Consider the following 22126-nt stretch of genomic DNA (forward strand, 5'->3'; position numbering starts at 1 on the left):
CAGCGCTGCAATCGTTAAACCCCAGGCAGAGCAGGGGTACAGCCAGCGCTGTAGCCAGGGAGATACAGCGCTGTATGTGCCTTGCAAGTGTGGACGGTGAGTAAGTTGCAGCGCTGTAAAGCCTTGGGGGGTGTGAAAAACACCCCCCTGAGTGCAGCAAGTTACAGCGCTGTAAAGCATCAGTGTAAACAGTGCCCTAGCGCTGGGAGCGCGGCTCCCAGAGCTGTAAGCTAATCCCCTCAGGGAGGTGGAGTACAAGCGCTGCCGCGGCAGCGCTTTGGGGTTTTGAGTGTAGCCAAGCCCTTAGTAGGAATGCAGAAGTGTCCATTCCAGAACAGAAAAATGGTCCATCTAGTCTCCACTAGTGGCCTGTATTGGATATTTAAGACGACGTATAAACCTGTCCCACTGTGTAATATAGGAACATAGTATGACTGAACTGTGTACGCAAGTTCATTTTAGATCAGATTTTTATAGAAATGGCATAAAATAATCTGTTAGATTAAATGTCCTGCTTTTATTTAGAGGACAACAGCAGTTCCATTTTCCAGCTCTTTTTTGACTCCTAGCAATTTGACAATGAAGCCGTTGAAATGGTTGAAACTTAATTTAGAGCAGTTTAGTATGTGTGTTTTAGAAATTTTTCCAGAGATCCAAGTTTTTCCTCCCATTATCTTCCTACACAGACCATGATTTTAAAGTCACAACCCATTTGTAGATCTTAATTACAGGGACTGGGACAAATACAGTCATACATTTTATTCTATGTATGCAAAACTCCTGCTAAAGTCAAAGATGTAAGTTTCATATGGTAATCAAGGGTGTAAAGAGGGGCATGTAGGTTTGAGACCCTTCTCCCATGCAGCTATTGCTATCTAGAACAGCCTTTCTGTATCTCTGCCTCATTAACTGTCCATTTCCAAATCCTGCCAGAAAATATGTATTTTTCCTTGCCTGTAATTTCTCTCTGCTATAATATATTAAATGCAGCAGTCCTGTTATTTATAGCAAATCTATAAAGCATTATAGGATTTTTTTTTAAACATAAAATGTCACAAATAAAACTGTAGCATTGTACGGACTATGACAGTGCTCTCAGGTTATCTGACCTTGATTTCCTACAGCAGTATGTATTGTGGGAAAGAAAAGTGAAAACTCAAAATCTGTAATAAATAGCAACTCCTGTCACAGTGGATGGCATTGTGGTTCAAGCATTCGGTGTGAAATACCCACACCCATGGATTTGACTTACAGAAGGGTTGGCTTTCCTTTCCCGAGGCAGATTCTTATATGGAAGAAAACACTTTATAATTTCTATATGCAGTATTGTTCTAGCCATGTTGATCCCAGGATACTAGAGACACAAAGTGGGTGAGGTATATGTTTTATTGGACCAACTTCAGTTGGGGAGAGAGACAAGCTTTCAACTCAAACTTACATAAAGCTCTTGTTCAGCACTGTATAAGTTTGATTGCTTGGACTGCTTGTCTCTCCACCCAACAGAAGTCGGTCCAATAAAAGATTTTACCTCAACCTCCTTGTCACTTTATAATCCTATCAGTCTTGCACAAACATTAAAGATCCCAGGGAACTTTTCTAAGAATAGAGATTTTCTCCCGTGTGCTAGGACAAAAAGTTTCCCCTCCCACTGTTGTGTAGTGTGTTGTCTGACAGGCAGCAGAGAAGTGGCTGTCTGACTGATTGTGAGTGTATAGTGGTTATGTAAATCCCTTTGAGTATGATCTTGGGAAAGAGAGCTAATCCCCACAAAAAGGTGTTGCTTTGCAGAGCTGGGAAAGTGATTTCTCCACCTCAACCATCCAGGCTCTTTGCACAACCAGGCCATAGGCCAAGGCCACCAAGGGCGGGTTTGGGCCCCAGTGAAAACATTTTTTCGGGCCCCCCAGCAGGGGCATACTGGCTAAAGAGGGCCGATGAAGCCAGGGAAGCCGGGCCTCAGGCCCCCTTCCAGACCACTGGACCCCGTTAATTTGTACCGGCTTCCGCCCCACCCCCCTCTTGTCAGCCCTGATCATAGCCCCTATTACAGGGTATAGCTATAGCACACAGGTAAATGCTGCCAGGTGCTTTCCCTCACCCTCTGGTTTTGGCCCAGTAGATCTACAATATGTATAGATCCACTGACCAGGATTCCCCCCTCTCCACCCACTTAGAGATGAGCTGTGGCTATCCACTATGTATATCTCTGATGCCCTGGGGGATTTAAGACATCCTGTGTAGATTTGCTTCTGCTGTTTTTACCCCTATGTGACTAACAAGTGACACTTTAAAAACATGGAACATTTTCCACTGCATTTGGGCCTATATGCCCAGAAAGGATGCGCCAGCATTTTGCCCATTGGAATCAAAGATCCTATAACAGGTCACTTGCTGGAAGATTCTCTGCACCTTGAAGTCTTTAAGCCATGATTTGAGGACTTCAATGGCTCAGACATAGATTTGATACAGGAGTGGAAGGGTAAGATTCTGTGGCCTGCATTGTGCAGGAGGTCAGACTAGGTGATCATAATGGTCCCTTCTGACCTTAAAGTCTATGATTCTATGATTCTGGAGATGGTGTTATTTAGTGACACACCTAAAGCAGATCTCTCTGGTAAGTCTGAGTAAGCAAATGTTCTTTGTGTGTGTAGCACGGAGCCTAAGAATAGGAACTTGCCTATACTTTACAGCAGTGCAGCTTCAGCAATTAGCGAAGATGTATTTGTACCCTCCCACCAACACAGCATTGTCTACACTGGGGGCTAAATTGTAATAACTATGTCGTTCGGGGTGTGGAAAATCTTGCATGACGTAGTTATAGTGACATAAGTTCCTAGCATAGATCAAGCCTACCAAAGTTCTCAGTATTCTAATATGCCATTTTTTAAATATTCCATTGTTTAAAAAACAAACCAAAAATCCTAGAGGCAGCATAAATATGCTACACAATTTTTAGTTGCCATGATTACAAAATACTTTCACCTTCATCAATTAAAGAGAATGCTGGATAAGTTCCTACCAAAAACAATTACTCATAGCTACTCCACCTTACTCCCAGTTTAAAAAAGTGTACCTCAAAATGAAATGTCTTTACTATCCAGAAGCCTTAGATGCTTCTGTAATTTGTAAAACATATCATAAAATCATTTATAAATATCAAGCAATAACCTAAAGTCCTGGGTCTTTATAGGACTCATGGAATAGTAACCACCATTACCTCTTTGCTTTCACTTAAACTCTCTTACTAGCCCATCACAATAGGGAATGGCTACAAAGCAACCAACCATGATTTTATGCCTTGAATCACAGGGAGTGGTAAGTCTAGTGGTTGCACAAACTCTGCAATGATTCACCAGCAGGAGAAGCTTTTTAATATCAATACTTTGCATGCGTGGGGAATATTGGCACAACTTCAGTTTCATGACTAAGGATTTCTGTGCTTGGTTTTTATAGTGTCTCTACGTGTTTGAAAAAATGTTGGTGCTCTTTCAATTTTACTATGTAACAGTAACTGCAATATTCATAAAAATTCCAGAAATGAGGCATCTTCCTATCTTGCAGGACTGACAACTGTGTAGACAAAGATAAGAAGTTAATTCATAAATGAACAGGACAGGAGCCAATAAAATGAGCAGCCCAGCAGCTTTACAGGCTCACTTATGGTGCCTGCAAATATATCTTGAACCTTACCAGGAGGGATCATTATTACTAGGAGTGAGCAGAGGAGCTGGGTTTGAACCTGTAAATGGGTTGCAAAAAATGCCCCCTCTCTCATTAACATTTCCTGGAACCATCAGTAACCCTCAAAGAAATGTTATTAAGTGTTACACATCAACACAGGCCAGAATCTCAGTGTGAACACCATTGGCCACAGCAGTATATACACAAAGACAGGTGACATGCACTGGCAGATCATCTGCAGGCCAAAGTCTTAAAATCTAGTTGTTTGTTTATGCCTTTTTAAAAAACCTCCAATTACTCTTAGGAGCAGAGTCTCCTATACTCAAAGCTGCTCTACTCAGGAAACACTCTCCTGGTGTTCATAAAGGTGTGGCTTAGCTCCCTAGCAATTCCATGGAAACAGGGGCGTAGCAATATAGCCTTAAGTAAAACAAACAGGCTTTGTGGAAGTCAAAAAGCAGAGAATGCAAGCTGTTCACATCGCCTTGATTAAAGCAGCTATTCTCAAAGAAAGTAGGCTCCACCTCATCTCTCTACCCGCAACAAATGTGTCAGATTTGAATGTTTTATGTCCTGTGCATTGGGATGCAGTGCAAGGCAATGTTAAAAAAAAACAATGCTCTATGCAATCAATCATTTTTACAGGATACCTTATCAAGGAAATAATTTCAGAATTAAATCATCATTAAAAAATCAGGGGAACAGATCTACAGCTCTTACTCAGTAAACCCACTGTCGTCAAGTGGCAGAGTTACAAGATAAAACCCTACCTTTCCCCTCCCCCTCAAGCACCCTTTTTTGTACTAATACCATTGGCCTTGTCTTCACAAGGAAAAAAGGTAGGGTTCTCACACTGTAAAATCCTGATGAAGACAATGCAGTTTGTAGTTTACTTCAACCTGCTAGTGTGTTTAAAACCTACAAATTGTTTTCTCTTTGCTATGGTTGTAGGACTTTATTAAATAATATTTCACTGTTTTAAAAGTGTTCAAATTTTTTTAGATCAGACTTGTTTGTAATAATCCCTTCGAAACTTGAAACATCTTTTTCTATAACAAAATAGATTTTCCACCATCTTTTAGAGGAGCAATTTAGTAATATAGACTTGTTACATGTGGGTTACTCATAAAAAATGGGTGGTTATCTTGGAGTTTTGGTTTTTTGAAGACTATAGGTCACAAACATTTTATTTTGAAAAAAAAATACATATAGGTCCAAACTTATCCTTGGACTCAGTGGATGTACACCAAAAATGAATTTTGCTCAACAAAAAGTAAGTGTTTTTGCCATCAGATAAAAGGAAAACAAAATAAAGGCAAAGAAAGAGCTAGGCTTCCCAATGTTACTTAAAATGTCACTTAAATTTACAATATAACACAACATTAGACAGATAAGGTGGGTGAGGTATAACACATAACACTGTCAGGCTTTTCAGGAAGGGCAGAAAGTATGTAGCTATGTCACCATGTGTTTGGTGGCTTCAGGCTCTTGAATCTCACTGGAGCTGCTTATAGATTAAGTTACAGATCAGATGTTACATAGAAATGGACAAACCTGCTAAGAGAGAATAAGAACCTACCACAGCGTCATGGCCATCCCCATCCTTTGAACACGTGGGATGAACCTATCTGATGCCCAAATTTTGAATTATTTCCCCTCCTTTAAGAAAAAAATATTTTACAAGTCTCTGCCTTCTCATTTATAGTTGGCACCAGAAGTAGAAATACCAAAATACAACCTGAGCCACTGTTCTCATGTTATTGCTAGCCCCACTGGAAACAAGAAGGAATAAAAATCTCACAAGAGAATGTTCTCATGATCTTGCATTCCAATTTTGCAGAGCAGGGGTTTGGGGCACTTCCACATTCTTTATTATTTATCAAAACCAGCCCTTGGAACCACATGATGCTCCCCATCACAAGTGGGATTAATGTTAGTGAACCATTGTAGGGTATTTGTACAATACACCAGTCTTCAAATGGTTTGATGTGGAACCCATAGCCTTGTGGGCTGTTTTAAAAGCTTGTTACTAAAACTCTAAGAAGCCTGGTAATTTTGCCTGGCAGGGTTTTTTCGGAGTTATTCTGGGCTGCAGAGCTTCAATTTCCAAATTTTGTTTTGAATGAAGCAAAAAAACCTCAAAGTGAGTTTCAGCCAAACCTGCTAAGTTGTGCCTGTGTTCCACATGAAGTCCATGCAGGCTCCAAACTGGGCCAGGGTTACCTGAAAAATCTGAATATTGCATTGAAACCATTCAGCAAACCTGGGCTGAGTGTCTGAGTTTTCAATCAGACATGAAGCTGGGCAAGTTTCATGTGGTGGGCAGTTTGCTTGCCAACACTTTCCACAGATCTGTTTGTCATACAGTGCTCGGCTTTGTAATATCAGGGGTTACTTTTAGTAAATGCAAAGGCATCTCCTTTTCCTTTCCCCTGGTGCAGGGCAGAACACAGCCATGATCTAGGACAGACTGGAACAGCTACTGTAGCAATCCCTTCGGTTCTGGCATCCAGATGCCTCTGGTTCATATTCTGCAAGCAACTAGGTGGCTTCCACCTCCCTACTTACAGCTCCAGCTGCAGGGAGGAGCAGCTAGCGAAAGGCCAGCAATGAATGCAGGATGAAACATGGAGAAGAGAGGCCTCTGCAGCCCAGGCACTCTCCCCCACCCCCAGCATTGCCAGGCACACATACCCTGCCCACCATGTAGTCTCAGGCTGTACCAGACATCACACCCCTGCCCTGGGGACTGCAAATATTCCCCAGGACCTGCGCTAGGGTTTTGAGCGCCCTAGGCGGACGGCAATTTCGCCGCCCCGCGCTCTGGTCCTGCGGCTCCAGTGGAGCTGCAGCAGTGGTGCCTGTGGGCGGTTCGGTGCTCCGTGGCTCTGGTGGAGCTGCCGCAGTGGTGTCTCTGGGAGGTCCACCAGAGCCATGCAAGCAGCCGACCATCCGCAGGCACGACTGCGGCAGCTCCACCCAAGCCCCGGACCACCTGCAGGCACCACTGCGGCAGACCCAGGGGACACCCTGGACTGCGGGCTGCCGCGGAGGCGCCCTGACCCAGGGGACACCCTGGGCTGCCGGCTACCGCCAGCAGCTCAGACTCCCTCTCTGTCCCAGCAGCAGCGGCTGCTCAACCATTAAAAAAAAAAATTGGGGGGCACTTTTTGGCACCCCCAAATTTCGGCACCCTAGGCAACCGCCTAGTCCGCCTAAATGGTTGCACTGGCCCTGCCCCTAGCACTCCTTCCGTCTACCATCTTCCACTGATCCTCTGCACCAACACTTGGCAGACAGGGCTGTGTGTATGGAGCACTCTCACCACTTGCCTGTAGGGCACATGGCAGGAGCCAGGAAGAGTAAACCAGGCAGCAGCAGCCCAGTGTGTGTGGAGTATCCCCTCCTTCACTTTGACATACTTTAGGCTTTCCTCAGTCATGCCTACACGCCAAAAGGGACCCACTGTGAAGAAGTAGTAGTGGGCTGTAGCCCACAAAAGCTTATGCTCAAATAAATTTGTTAGTCTCTAAGGTGGCACAAGTACTCCTGTTCTTTTTACTGTGAAGTAAGTGCAAGAATCAGACAGCTTCTATGTGATAAGGGCAAAGTCTTTAGGTTTTTATGAAACAGACAAGTTGTAGTTTATGAATATTTCACATTTTTTTAAAGTGTTTTAACTACAATCAGAGAAACAACCTAGCCTATGTTGTATTTCCTGTCAAACAAGGGTATGCCAGGTTAGCAGGGTGGCAGAGAAAAGAGGTAGGCTGGCATTGGCAGGTGAAGCCACATAGAAGGCTTTTGTCATGGTATCTCCTTAGCACAGCTCCAGTTCACTAGGGACAAGACGGGTAGAACTCCCAGCACCTGTTCGCCTTTCGGTGAGTTATTATCAATGTTTACAGAGCAATTCTGGTGGTTGTAAAGGGATAAAATGCACTGAATTGCATCATCTGACATCTTAAGTTTCAAATTCCTGCACTGCACAATGCGAGGGATCTGCACTGGCACCCCTATCTTGCTACATTTACTCACTATTCAATATATCATGCCATTGCTTGTGAGCAATTCACATCACCAGGTAATAGCAGCCCACAAGTGGCAGTTACTAAACTGCATCTGGACTAGTATGCTATAATGGATGAAAGTCAGATGCCTACTATGAGAACTATATGTGCCCTGGACACTCTTGCATGTTCTACTCATGCAGATGTACAATAGAAGATAAGTTTCTATAGGCTTCCAGAGATGGATTTAGACCCATTCTCAGGGTCTGCTGGTAACCAGTCTGGTGAGAATGTGACCTAATACTTTTGGGACCCCAGTACTTCTTTCAGCCCAGAGGCAGTGAAAACAAAAACACAGATTGTTGCACATAAAGCAGTGGCCTGAAGCAGTGTGTCAAGTTTTCCCCCATTCCCAACCAGACAGAAACCAGTGCAGAGGGCACCAGGCATGTCTGACAGTCTGAATCTCAGGTTTGAGACCCAAAGCATGGAGCAGCTTCTGGGGGTGGAAAGGAATGAAATTAACATACCGAGGATGGATGATCAGTGAGTAGGGGGAACTACTGAGTGACAGGCACCCTTCTCAGGTAAACATCTTATTCATGCCTGTTGGGGTTGCCCAAAGTTTCACTCCTTAGCACATTCTGAAAAGGAAGTTCACTAAAGCCTAACAACTTAATGTTAGGATTAAGTTACATTTATATTTGTGCTACCCAGAGAGAGAGAGAGAAAAAAAAAATGAAAAATACCTTATTCGCATAAAATCACATTAAAGCTATTAAAATAAATATATACATAAAAAGATATGAATAAAATAAAGCAAAATATGTCTTCAGTAAACGTTAAACACAGATCATTAAAGCATCATTATCATCAAGTTCACTCAAAATATTGTTAACACACTAATTTAACCCAAAAATGTTCAAGTTACAAGTCAATTTATAAATGGTGTAATCAATCCACAGCCACAGTCAGTGTTCAGAATAGCCCTAGCACATCGACTTGCTCATCTCCAGCCACTCTGTCCTAATGAGATTTCTAAATGGCTAATTTTGCTTGACTCAGCAAAAAGTTAAACAGACAGGAAGCTGGATGAATGAGCATGGTATCTCACTCTGAGAATTAACAGGAGCTTGGAGTAAACAAGTCTCAAACCCCAAAAGCTGCTGCTGGGATAAAAAAAAATAGAAAGAGGAAAAAATGAAACACCATGTCTGAAGCCAAACAAAAAGGGGCCCTGTGCAGACACTCCAGGGGTAATATGGTACACAAAACAATTGGTTGCTACCATGCTATTCAGGAACCTCCACTAAAAGTCACTGAAGTGCTTAGGAAGAAAAAGTTTGTACAATGTCCTTCAAGCTGCGGACACAAGCATCCTCCCAGCTGAATCAGGGAGTTCAGAGAAGGTGGCATAGTGTCGCACCTTGACATTTATACCATAGAGCTGCTTCTTGGTCATAACTGAAAAAGGAAGATTCACCAAACCCTTCCAGGCCAACCATCTGCCTGGTTGCACAAAGATCTCACCCATAGAAGAAGAGACAGCTAATGGAACACAGGTTTCCCTCCTGGAAAAACAGTCTCTGCAAAAATTTTCTGCAAATACTGAGCAGCCTACTGAGGGAGCACTTTCTGGAATTCAGAGAGGACCTTAACCAAGAAAACACATGGATCAGATTCTGGTCTGAACAGCAAGAGCTGTCACTGTCCAGCTAGGAACAATCAGATGGGACACCTTGGTCAACTCAACGGAATAAAGGCAGAAAACAGGATCTTGGAGGAGAGAGCTTCAGAGGGGAAATATGGGTTAAAATAAAGCAACTGTCCCAAGAGCCACAAGCTAGAAAACACTTGGTCTGGCTGCACACATTTCATTAGCAACCAGGCATCAAATTATAGAATGGAGGCAAATTTAGACTCTAATCGACCAGGCACCAACAAAAATAAGTGACTTTCAGGCCAGTGTGGAGTCAGAGTATATCAAATGCTGAACAGACTGGAGGCAAAAGACCACCACCCCGCTGACTAAATCAGTGAGCCTGGCCCCCATTAACTAATGGCAGGATCAGCAAAGCAGGGTGCAACAGTGGTAAGACTTCAAAAAATACGGTTAGTATACCTCTGAATCTGGTCCAAATGGTCCACTGGAGGGTCCAGAAACACTAGCTGGTGCCACAACATTGAGACCACAAGATAATTGGCAATGAAAACCCATCCCTGAAAAAGAAGTTCAGGAAGGAGTCAGCAGCATTTCTACACGTGGCCTTATACCTCCTCCTCAGACTCATCCCAGTTACTTAGCACAGTGGTTCCCAAATTTGTTCTGCTGCTTGTGCAGGGAAAGCCCCTGGTGGTCTGGGCCAGTTTGTTTACCTGCCGCATCCGCACATTCAGCTGATCGCGGCTCCCAGTGGCTGTGGTTCACTGCTTCAGGCCAATGGGGGCGGCAGGAAGCTGCAGCCAGCACATCCCTTGGCCCGTGCTGCTTCCAGCAGTTCCCATTGGCCTGGAACAGCGAACTGCAGCCAGTGGGAGCCGCGATCGGCCAAACCTGCCGACGCGGCAGGTAAACAAACTGGCCCGGACTGCCAGGGGCTTTCCCTGAACAAGTGGCAGAACAAGTTTGGGAACTGCTGCCTTAGCATTATTGTTCAGATCCAAAAAAGACTCCCCAACACCTTAGTCATGGAGATGCCCCATTGCAATTGTTGGGGCAACAAAGGGGGACCGCAACACTGCAAGAGTCCAGTAAGATCTAATTGCTCTTAGTCCAATTAGTGCAGACAGAAGAGGCTTGTTCATATGTAAGCAGAGTCAGGATAAGTTCTACCCTGACATCTGGTGGAAAGAATTTCAGAGAGTGTATTTGCATAGGCACGCCTACCCTATCCCAGACTGCCGAGCTGTGGGACTGCTTGACTCACACTCACCCAAATGACTCACCCTCAGTTAGATGGTACTTGCTAGACAAGGGACATGGGTTCCAAAACCCAGTGCACTGAGAGAGGTTGGGGACAGGTATCTGTGCCTGGTGGTGTAGTCTCCTTGTGGTGCCAGAAGCACCAGTTCCACCCCCTCCTCTCTCCACTGTGGAATGTCAGAGTTGATTTTTTTTATTCCCTCAAGAATCTAAATACAGGTTACTGAGCTGAACTCACTTTGGGCTAATGGTGCACTAGCACTGGGGCTCCCCTACTAAGAGCTGAGATCCCTAAAGAGCTGAAATTACTGAGCTGAGAGCACTGAGTACTGTGCTAACTAGTGGGGGAGCCTGAAGATATACTGTGGAACAGAGCAGCTGGCGGAGTGGAGCAGTTGTGGGGATGGCTGGAGCGGATCACGGGACAGCTGGTGGCAGCAGAGCAGCTGGCAGTGCGGCGTGGCTGTGGGACGGGTGGAGTGGCCTGCAGAGTGAGCAGACCCGAGCAGTTTGCAGGGAGAACTGGAGTAGCTCATGGAGCAGAGCAGCTGGTGGAGCGGAGCAGTTTCTGAGGACGGCTGGAGGAGCAGCGTGGAGCAGCTGGTGAAGCGGAGCAGTTTGTGGAGAAGGCGGAAGCAGAACCCACGGAGAGGCAGGGCAGTTGGCCCCGGACCATGTAAGATGCCCCTTTCTACCCAGGCTGGGGGGAGGGGCCTCTACAGATAAACTGTCGAACTCTGGGGTGGCATTGACCAGAGACTTTTGGGTTGTTGGACTTTGGGGTGATTGGACTTAAAACCTGAAGGGGAAAAAGGACAATGCCAAACGTACGTGGAGGTGGGTTTTTGTTTATGGTTTGTGTTATAACCCTGTTTGTGGTGTTTCTCCAATGGGATGATGCATTGATTCCTTCTTTTATTAAAAAGATTTTGCTACATTCAGACTCCGTGCTTGCGAGAGGGGAAGTATTGCCTCCTAGAGGCACCCAAGGGGGGTGTGGTATGTGAGTGTCCCAGGTCACTGGGTGGAGGCTCGAGCCGGTTATGGATTGTGTTACTGAAAAGGAACCCCTGGATACTGAACCCGGCCCTTGTTGCTGCCAACTCAGAGGGGCAGAAGGGTTACACATACAATCGCAAAGTTCCTGCACATCCTATCAGACATGATGAAAACTGAGATATCATCAACCTAGGCCATCAGACAAACTGGGAAAGCTCTACTGGCACAGTCAGACAGCTGAGGAGGTGCAGGAATGGCTCCAGACTAAGAGCATACAGCAGTGGTTTTAAACCTGTGGTCTGCAGACCCCTGGAGGTCCGCAGATTATGTCTAAGGGGTCTGTGAAAGGTTGAAGGTTGTTGTTATCATAGAACAGTGGTTTTCAACCTGGGTCCGCCTATTTTTGTCCATATTTAGAACACACTGAATTATAAGAAAGGGATACATGGGGGGAACCTGAGAAAGCTATTCACCTCTGTGCAGTTAAATCAAATGGGAATGAAACAACAACAAACACACACACGCCCTTTAGGATTTATCAGGAAACCAAGGCCTGAAAGAGGTGTGTAGCACCACGTGGATCAAAAGATAAAGCTTTATTTGACTGATCCATGTCAAGACAGTCTCTCATCATCACCTAAATCTCTGGCTTCATTGACAAATGCTAAATTGCTATTTGAGTGTGGTTCTTTTTAGTTGGGCAATCTTGACTTCCACTGCATGGATTTATTTATTCAGTTGGGGCCTTTATTCTCCCATCACCAGCACACTGCAGAGCTTGTTCTTAGCCCTCCTTGGATGAAAGGGGCATATTACACACAGCTTTCAGGGAGATATTGAGAGATTTTTTTCAAAGCTGCTTAAGAGATTTGAATACCCATTAGAAGTAATGGGACTTAGGTGTCCAAATTGTTGATGGCTTTGAATATCTCAGCATTCTGTTTGCAAAAGGACCCAAACTGTTGAAACCTTTACATTTCCACAGGGGAAGGATGTGATCAGTGCACTGTAGGGATATGCTAAAACGTGTGCGAGAACATATGCAAAAGTAAAAAGCTTGCTGGACAAAGATAGTAACTTCTCACCTGTTTATCCATGTAATTAAACGTTCTAAGTCTGTCCATTAAACACAGGGTCTGAAACTGCACAATCCAAGTTGTTCATCATAGGGACATCACCTGTTCAGGTCAATCTGATTTTTTATTCTATTCTAGTATCTATTAGAAGGGATATTGATCCAGCTGGTCTCTCAGCAACAGGATGTAAAATTTATACCACTGATGTCCATTTAATTTGTACTGTTAATAGAGCAATAGACTGATGCACATTATGTTAGTGAATGAAAGTGAACGTTCTTTTTTTTGAAGAAAATGTACTCTTCTCCAAAAAGTTTAAGAAGTCAGAAATACACTTTTCATGAAAAAAATCAAGTACAAACTTGGACAGTGCAATAGTTAGGGGTACAGGTGGAAGCATGTGGGGTGGGGGGCAGATGTGGGGAACTGACATTAAGTCTAATATACAAAGCAGCAAAGCAAATTTGTTTCTGGTGAATCTGGTGTCAGATTCACAGCCCTAAAGACTGATGTCCTCTATTTATCCAGAGAAAGAAAGAGCTTTCCCCAACAATTCCCCATTCATGCGCTTCAATCCTGTTATGGAATTAACATCTTCAAATGATTTCCATTTTCCTTGTCTGACCTGAGACCATCAAAGAGGTTACCAAATGAGGGATCTCACAAAACTATCATCACAAGTTGTAATCTCTTTAAGGCCCAGCCGCTAAGAATGGGACTACACACCATCACTCGTTCACATGCGTCACTGATTAGGACTTTGGGCAGCCTAGGCCACATTTCAACCTGTGACTTAGATATGAAAGGCTCAATTTCTGGTTTTCATTTTCTTCTGCCATCTAGTTCCCACAAGTTTGTAGATGAAGGTTGGGAGACAACTGAGCTAACACTGCAAAAAACTAAATCATAAATATCTGCTCAATTGTATAAGTGAATTTGCTTTTGCAATGCTGGCCTCCATTTGATTTTGCTTTCCACAAACACTTATAATCAAATTTTACTTGCATGAATGTTTAGAGAAAGTGAATTTTCAAAATCAAATTACTGATTGATTATTTAATTATTTCAAAATCAAAATCATAATTACAAGAGTAATTATACAGGAAGTACTTATACACTTACCCAATCATGTAACAGAAACAATACAAAGTGGCTTGCCTGACCAAAGTTCAAATATGGAATTGTTGTGAACTATTTGCAATCAAACTACAGAGTAAAGACACCCAGAAAACTGTGCTGAAAATATTTGAATCATAGATGATTTAGAGCAGTGTTTCCCAAACCTGGGATGCTGTTTGTATAGGGAAAGCCCCTGTTGGGCTGGGCTGGTTTGTTTACCTGCCATGTCTGCAGGTCCAGCCGATTGTGGCTCCTCTGGCTGCAGTTCACTGCTCCAGGCCAATGGGAGCTGCTGGAAGCAGCATGGGCTGGGGGACATACTGGCCGCCGCCTTCAGCAGCTCCTATTGGCCTGAAGCAGCGAACCGTGGCTAATGGGAGCCGTGATCGGCCAGACCTGTGGATGCAGCAGGTAAACAAACAGGCCCGGCTCAACAGGCACTTTCCCTACACAAGCGGTGTCCCAAGTTTGGGAAACACTTTTTGATTTAGAGGAAATTCTGATCTACTCACAGACATTGCAAAAGGAAAGGGAAAAGTCTAAATTCACTGAATAAAGTATTCATTGCAAACTATTTATTTAGCTCAATTAAGTACCTATAAGAATCTTAAGTAAAGGATTTACTTCAGAAAAACAGCTTGCTGCTGGGATGTATGCATGTTTTCTGTTGATAAACTTCCAATAAAAAGTGAAGATTGAAATCTGCCTGATGTTCAACCCTGAAGTCTTTTTTCATTTCCACTGGACTGATACAGAAAATAATGTGCTCAGTGTATTTGATAGTCAGACAGTGCACTCCAAAGGTAGCCAACAGAGCTATGCATGTGCATAAAGTTAACGTGAGGAAATGTTTCCAGGATCAGGGCATTACAATGTTTGTCTCCCCACACATGAGAAGGGAAAGGAGCTGTGTAAAATAATGCAGGAAATATTTTAGGATTTTTTTTTTTTTTTTTACAGTGCTAGTCATCCATTTTGTTTTTATTACTGTAGTATTAGCATGCAAGTCATACATTGAGTAAGCATATGCAGCATGCAGTTAGAGAATATGTACATAGTGAGTGCCTGCTGTAGTGCTTGATAGAGAGAGCAAAGGCATCCAGTGCCATTCTCATGAGGAAGTCAAGGTTCTGGAGTATTTCTATGTATTCATATGCTTTTGTGAAGGTCTTGTGAAGGCAAGCATTTGGGACGTCTCTATCTGCATTATAATCATGGCAGAGCTAGATAGCACAGGGAAAAACTGATGTCTCAAAACATCTGAGACAGTCACTTAAGGAATACAGTTAAGGATTTGTTCTCATGCCTTCTTAGGATAGTTCCTTGTCAAAAGAAGGATGTCAGGAAAATCCTGATCATGTTGATTTGTCCACTAAGAATTAAAACAAGCATTTGAAAAACAAAAACAAAAGATAAACCTCACCAGCATAGAAAGGCTCATCCTAGAGGCAAGACAATATTGTTACTGCCCACGTTATCCTTGTTTTAGATAAATAACAAGACTTTGTACTTATTGAGTTTAGCACATTTTATTGGTAGTCATCAAAGTATTTTATGAGATAGTATCGTCTCCCTTTTCACAGATAAGTAAAATGGGGCATAAATAAGCAACTTGCCCAGTGTCACACAAATTGGGAATAGAGGATGATTTGAAAACTTGGTTTCATTTAAGTCAGTAGCAGGGTACTGGCTCAATTTTTATAGTGGGTGTGCTGAAAACAGAACCACATATTGGTTGTTATTACTACTTCAAACCAGGGAGTGCTACTGCACCCTCAGCACCCCTAATTCCAGCACCTCTTGTCAGTGGGAGTTTTTATCTGAATTTCAAGGGGCCAGGATTTCATCCTTGATCTTGTCTCCTAGCCTCATGCTCTCTCAACTAGACCATAGATACAAGAGTTCAAAGTCTTGGGCTCTCAATTCAGTACTTGTCAAAAGCAGTGTAACTTTAAAGAAATGTTTTAAACTTTCAAGGGAATGTAGAGTACATACTGTAAGAACTCAAGTTTTCAGTGCAGATTTGTCTAGTACAATCATAAACCATCTAATAAATCTCTATAATTATAAACTCATGTGATAAAACATCTCAATTTTCCAGGATTGCTTCATTCCAATTGTTAAAAAATAACTGCAGCACTAAACTTGAACAACAGTTATGGGCTATATTTAAAACGTTTTCTGCAGTCAGTAAAACTTATGGGACATTATTCTTATATGTAGCCTGCAAACAAGAACTTCTGTAAATATGACTACCAGAATTAAAGCTAAAGGTGAGCAGTCACTCTTTATTTCAGCCAGATCTTGGTTACAAATTAACTTTGCTGGCACTAAATGCACAAGGGCTTAGCACATGTGTTGCTTCAGGAAGTGGATCCTGTTGCTGTTTTCTGGAAACAGACTATAGCATTCCTCTGAGTTTTTAAAATAGATAATATTTTACAGATTGTTATTTTGAGTTGTGTATGGAGATTGTGTGTAGAAGGGAAATGAGAAACTACCTACATAATCTGATATTTTGAAAACTTCTGAAATGCTGTGGAAATCATTGTTGTTTAGATGCTTTTTGGAAGACTTGTTTGACATAAAATTAACTGGAAGGAGATAAGTGTAGAGAATGTTTTCTCTGTGAGTTGTGTGTCATCTGGCCTTAAAATGTATAAGATTTCCTTTAGGTCCATAAAGCAATCTAAGTCACTTTTGAAAATGGAGCTTAGTTGTCTAAGTCATTTAGGCATCTTTGAAAGTTTTACCTATAGTTTTCTAATGATTTTATTGCCTGTTCCAACATCATCAAGCTACATGAAAGCTGGAGTTGAGGGGCTCTCATTTACACGGTTGTAAATCAGAAATAACTTAATTAAGTAGGTTATTAGACAGATAAGGTATGTACAATGTGATAAAAACCCTGCAGCACAGAGTCTCAGAGCCCAAGCCCAAACATCTATGCTACAATTTTATTGCTCCACAGTCCAAGTCAGTTGACCTGGGCCAGCCGCAGCCATGCCACCGGTCTTTTATTGCAGTGTAGACACGCTCAAAACTCTAACCACAGGTCAGACTGTGTGTAACAGATTTGTGCACATGATGCACAAAAAGAGGAAACCCAAACCTAAAAAAAATGAATATTCTAGCAGAAAATACACTGAATACTAGGCAGATGGCTCTTTTGAAGTGTCTTTCTGGAAAAGCAATTCTGTCTATCACAATATCAACTTTAAGATTACCTGTAGCAGCTCAGTCAGGGTAGAAACATTAGACAAATGCTGAAGAGGAATTTTTTACAAGAGGTTTTGCTGAAGTGTTGTGCGAGTTGCTGCCTTTCCCAATCTGGTTTCAAATGCATTCCACAGCCTAGACTTTAGGCTCACTCCATTTCTGGAGTTGGTTTTGCTAAAAAGAAATTAAAAATAATACAGGAAAGTTCAGCTCAAAACTTCTCAGTGGGCATGGCTATTACTAGAGTTCTTTCCACAGGGTTCCTCCGCCCACATACAAGACATTCTCACTTATCCACCACAGCAGGACCAACACCTGCTAACAGGTGGGGCATTTCATGCAAACATTTCAGACCACCCTATTACTTGCTGGTATATCTTTGTTTATAACAATAATGGTTGGAATTAAAAAGATGGTCGGGTTGATTAGGTACTTACTAGATCTTTCCCAATTGGATGTCTCTCTTCATAATGTATACTCTTTGTGTATAATTGTACAGAGATGGCCTGCTGCTACTCCCATTGAAGACAATAGAGTTTATAGTTTTGATTATTGATTTCAGTGAGAGCAGGAAGATCCCCACGTGTACATACCCACGCAGTCTCAAAAGGGATTCAGCCTGTAACTGTGCTCATATATTGCATACAGAGTAAATGATAGGCTTCTATTATATCTGTCTAGAGCAATTATTTTCAACCTTTTTTCATTTGCAGACCCCTAAAAATTGTTGAATAGAGGTAGGGTGACCAGACAGCAAATGGGAAAAAATGGGATGGAGTAGGGGTGGTGGTAATAGGAGCCTATATAAGAAAATGACACAAAAAGCAGGACTGTCCCTATAAAAGCAGGACATCTGGTCACCCTAAACAGAAGAGGTGTGGACCCCTTTGGAAATCTTAGGCATAGTCTGCAGAGGAGTCCATGGACCACAGGTTGAAAACCAGTGATTTAGAGGAGTATGCCATCTTATCACCATAATATCTGACCCCCTGATGAAATTATGGAATTATAATTCTATTGAGTTCTTGTCATGTACTAAAGTACAGAGACAAAGACAAGCACAACCCCAGAACATGATAGTGAAGATATGCTTTTTTCTAAATTCATATATTATGGAGGCAATAAGGTTTTTAGACTGTTTGTCCAAAAGTTTGTGGGTATTTATTTTCTTTGATAGGGTGGATACATATCCTTAAGACTGCTTCTCAAATAGCAACATACTTGATTAGCAGAAGCAGCAATGGCAGAGGCTGAAGGGTAGTCAGTTACTTGCTCTAACTGGTGTATTTTGTAATTCCAGGGAGTTAGTCCTGTGCATTGTGAGATTTCGCTGCCTGGCTTTTACTATGTAAATACTTGCAAACTAAATTATATACATAGGCCCCAATCCTACAAACACTTAAGCAGTTGCATAATTTAACTTCATCATGGGCCATTCAATTTTAATCAATTGGAGTAAAGTTAAGTACAAGTTTAAGCATTTGTAGGCTGTTTCTAAGTCTTTTAAAGCCTAAAAAATATAATAGATTAGAGAAAATTTAGCTTTAAAAATCTAAACCATACTTTAACAATCAGATAACTATGAATAAATGTACAACTCTGCCCTTTCCCAGTCAATCATCACTATAGCTACACCACTATTAAATAAAATTTATCTGGCACCCATCAACTTTTATCAGAGGGAAAATATAGTTTCTAACTGAAGAAACCTTGAGTAGTCCTATTAGACTAAAGGGCAATCTTTGCACTACAAAAATGATCGTAGAACCACAGAATTGTAGGACTGGAACGGCCCTTGAGAGATCATCTAGTCCAATCCCCTGCACTCATGGCAGGACTAAATATTATGACCATCCCTGACAGGTGCTCGTCTAACCTGCTCTTAAAAGCTCTCCAATGATGGAGATTCCACAACCTCCCTGGGCAATTTATTCCAGTGCTTAACCACTCTGACAGTTAAGAAGTTTTTCCTAATGTCCAATTAGATACACAATTCACCATGAGCGCATTTCCAGCAGTGGTAGCAATAGCTGAAGATGTTGCTAAAGAGAGATATGAGTTTGTTTATTATTTTAAAACTAGAGCAGGGTTAAGCAACAGGATGCTAAAATCATCTGAGTCCTCCACACTACAAATTCCCCAACTGCTACTACTGGTAGGGAATTGTGCATCCAATTTTAGCCAGAGTAGACACAGTTAATGGAACTACTTACAGTGGTAAAGTTCCTCAATTCTCTTTTTTGGTGTGTTTTCCTCAGTTTAAAAAGAATTTTTCCCAGTTTGTTTTTGGTAAAGCAGAAAAGAAAAAAAAAGTTACATATGCCTACACAGAGAAGAAAAACTTAACTATTGTAATCAGGCTGCAAGTAATAGCTACAGAACTGCTCAGCATGGGGTGGCAATAACTTAAAAGATTTCCGGAGTGCCTTACACTTCAGGCATACATCAAATTGTTCCATGCATACCCTTATGTCAATACAGAATTCTGTTGACTATATTGGGATCTGCATTTGTGGACAATATTTACGATCAGGACCTAAATGTATGATATTTCCTGGCTACAGTGTTACACCCATTAAACATTTTTCCCTTATAATATTACAGTATGAAATGTACATTTATTTTTGTTAGCTGTCCCAAGAGATTTGAATACACACCCACTGGTACACTGATTGAAAAAACATCTAGATTTAAGTTGAAAGAAATGCTTCAGAGATCAAACCATGTTAAAGCAGCTATATTAATAAATACTTAAGACTTCCACATAGGTAGATTCAGCGCAAGTGAAAAAGATCTCTAAACAAACTTAAACCAACAAAATTGTGTAGCCAAACACCTTTAGAACTTAGTGAACAAACCAGAGAGGCCTCCTGTCTCTTTAATATTCAGCTGTATGTTGCATTCCACTCACTGGTTGCTGATAAAGGAATCCTGTAAAACTGAAAGCAGGCAGGTAGAGGCACTTCCTGGAGGCAGAATTAAATAGAGAATGGGAGTATTCCTCTGATCTCTCTGAAAAACCAATCAGGCAGGGTCAGCCAGGCGTTGATTCTCCCTACGTCCCTCCTACACCTTTTCCAAAGACCCAATGGCTTTGTCTCTTTGGGAGATTGACTTCAGTCACATGGTCTGAATCAAGGGCAGGTAACTTAGGAGAGGTGTAAAAAAAAAAAAAAAAAAAAAAAAGCCCAAGCCCAGGCTGGGTTCCTGCCATGATGTTAGAGGGAGAGAAACCCACAGCTTGTTAATTTCACCTCCCAATCAGATCCGGGGAGAAGGAGATCATTGAGAACAGGTAGAGCTGTAAGAAGTTTTCTCCATTTTTGTCTCAGCCCCTCTTCCCCAATAGCGCGCTCTCTTCTCTTGATGTTATTACTCCTTGTCCTTTTATTTCCCCTTTGATCACTTGGAAGAAGGGGTGAGTCTCTGTGGGATTTATTTTATTTTCCTTTGTCTTTTTTTTTTTTGACCTGTGCTTTTGATTGTAGTTGTTTCCCCCTGTGGTCATGACGGCTTCGCACAGTGACTCTTTGGTGGTGTTGTTTGGGGCAACAGCTGGTGCATATGGGGCTAAACTGGGTTCGGATGAGAGGGAACTAATTCTCTTGGTGTGGCAAGTTGTGGATCTACACAGCAAGAAGGTATGGCTTCAAAGTCTTGATACAAGGTTGTGTTATATACGTACACTGCAAGCGAAGCAGCCCCCCAGCCCTGGGCTGGCCGGGTGCAGGCATTATGGTCAGTATCACATATCCACCTCAGCTGGGGCTGTTTGTTCATTTCACAAATGCACCAAAACGGAGGCGGTGGGGGCAGTTAAGTCTACAGAGGCCTTTTACTTTATTTTATTTTTCCCCTAAGATTTTTTAAAATTAGGTTACTTGTTTTTCTTTAAACGTTTGTTCTTTCAATGTTAGATTTCCCTCTCCTTTTCGGAGGCTTCTAATCCTCTTTCCCTCTCCCCGCATGCACGCTTGGTACACCAATCTGCATGGTTTAATGGAAACTGTCTCCATAAGGAAAACAGATCCTGAATGGCCTTGATTTTGTTTTTGTTTTTTTCCTAATGATCAAGCTATTTTAAAAAATATGGATCTTATTGTAGGCCATGCTAAAAATTTTTTTTATTTTTAATTACTGTAATGTAAATGAGTCAGAAGCTGCTAGATGTAAAGTTTTGTTTTTAATCCCTACGTACACAAATGTACACAATTGTCAATTTTGTTGAGCAGAGTCTTCAAATAGTGTAAAGCGATATGATCTTCCCACCAAAACTAACAACTAAAGAACGAACCAATGCTGAGTGGAAAACATGTTCTTCCTATGAATGCATAAGAACCCATAGCAAGTACCTAGTGTTGGGAGTCTCCTCTCCTGGGTCAGGAGAGAAGGAAAAGTTGAGGAGGACTTTAATTTGTGAAATTGACAAATACATTTTTTGGAAAGTGATACTGGACTTCTCCGACCTTTCTGCAAAGCAATTGAATGCACTGTAATATGAACTCATTCCATTGCTCCTCACTTTTCTCCCCCGCTTACATGTTTTCAGGTAGGGACATTGCACAAATCCCTGGTAAAAGCAGACAATTTGGAGCTAAGTGACCAGTGTCGAGAAGTGAGTGGCTTAACACCAGAGGGACTGAGCAAAGCTGAGCCTCTGGACCGAGTTCTCCAACAGGTGAGGACCAGCAAGGGCATTTAAGGGTTAACTCTGGGAACAGGATTGAACTGATGCAATAAAGCAAATAGACTTGGTTTTGCCTTTCAATTTGAAACCCCTAGCAAACTGTTTCAAAACTAGCAATACCTCAGTCAAGGTTTGCCCCACAGAGAGATGTTGAGCTATGTGAAATTGGATTCTCAGAGAAAAATGGGAATAGCTCAAGTACATTGTGGCAAAACTTTTGAGTCAGTGTTCTTGTTTTGAGAGTTTTGACCCATGTTTTCAATTTATTCTAATAAGCCCATGTCCAATTTTTACCCTAAAGTTCTCTTATTCAAGGCTTAACAGGATGTAGCAGAATAATTAACACATCAGAAATTATTAGGGTACTAACAAAAAATTTTCAGAGAAGTTTGATCAAAGAAATACCATTATA

At 42.0% G+C, this 22126-nt stretch overlaps 1 protein-coding gene across 4 annotated transcripts in view; it reads left to right on the top strand.

Annotated features, from left to right (window-relative positions):
• Window positions 1-20232: 20232 nt before the first annotated feature.
• Window positions 20233-22126, top strand: part of ESRP2 (epithelial splicing regulatory protein 2) — a 66837-nt gene continuing 64943 nt past the window's right edge. For 3 of the 4 annotated variants that reach the window (XM_030582076.1, XM_030582079.1, XM_030582078.1), the window contains exons 1-3: window positions 20233-20322; window positions 20516-20668; window positions 21577-21705. In XM_030582076.1, the coding sequence (XP_030437936.1) occupies window positions 20534-20668; window positions 21577-21705 (264 nt within the window). In that variant the 5' untranslated portion in view covers window positions 20233-20322; window positions 20516-20533. Of the gene's footprint in view, window positions 20331-20515; window positions 20669-21576; window positions 21706-22126 lie in introns of all 4 variants that reach the window. The other variant, XM_030582077.1, reaches the window with a different exon arrangement.

Source organism: Gopherus evgoodei, chromosome 12 (genome assembly GCF_007399415.2).
Source record: "Gopherus evgoodei ecotype Sinaloan lineage chromosome 12, rGopEvg1_v1.p, whole genome shotgun sequence".
Taxonomy (NCBI): Eukaryota; Metazoa; Chordata; order Testudines; family Testudinidae; genus Gopherus; species Gopherus evgoodei.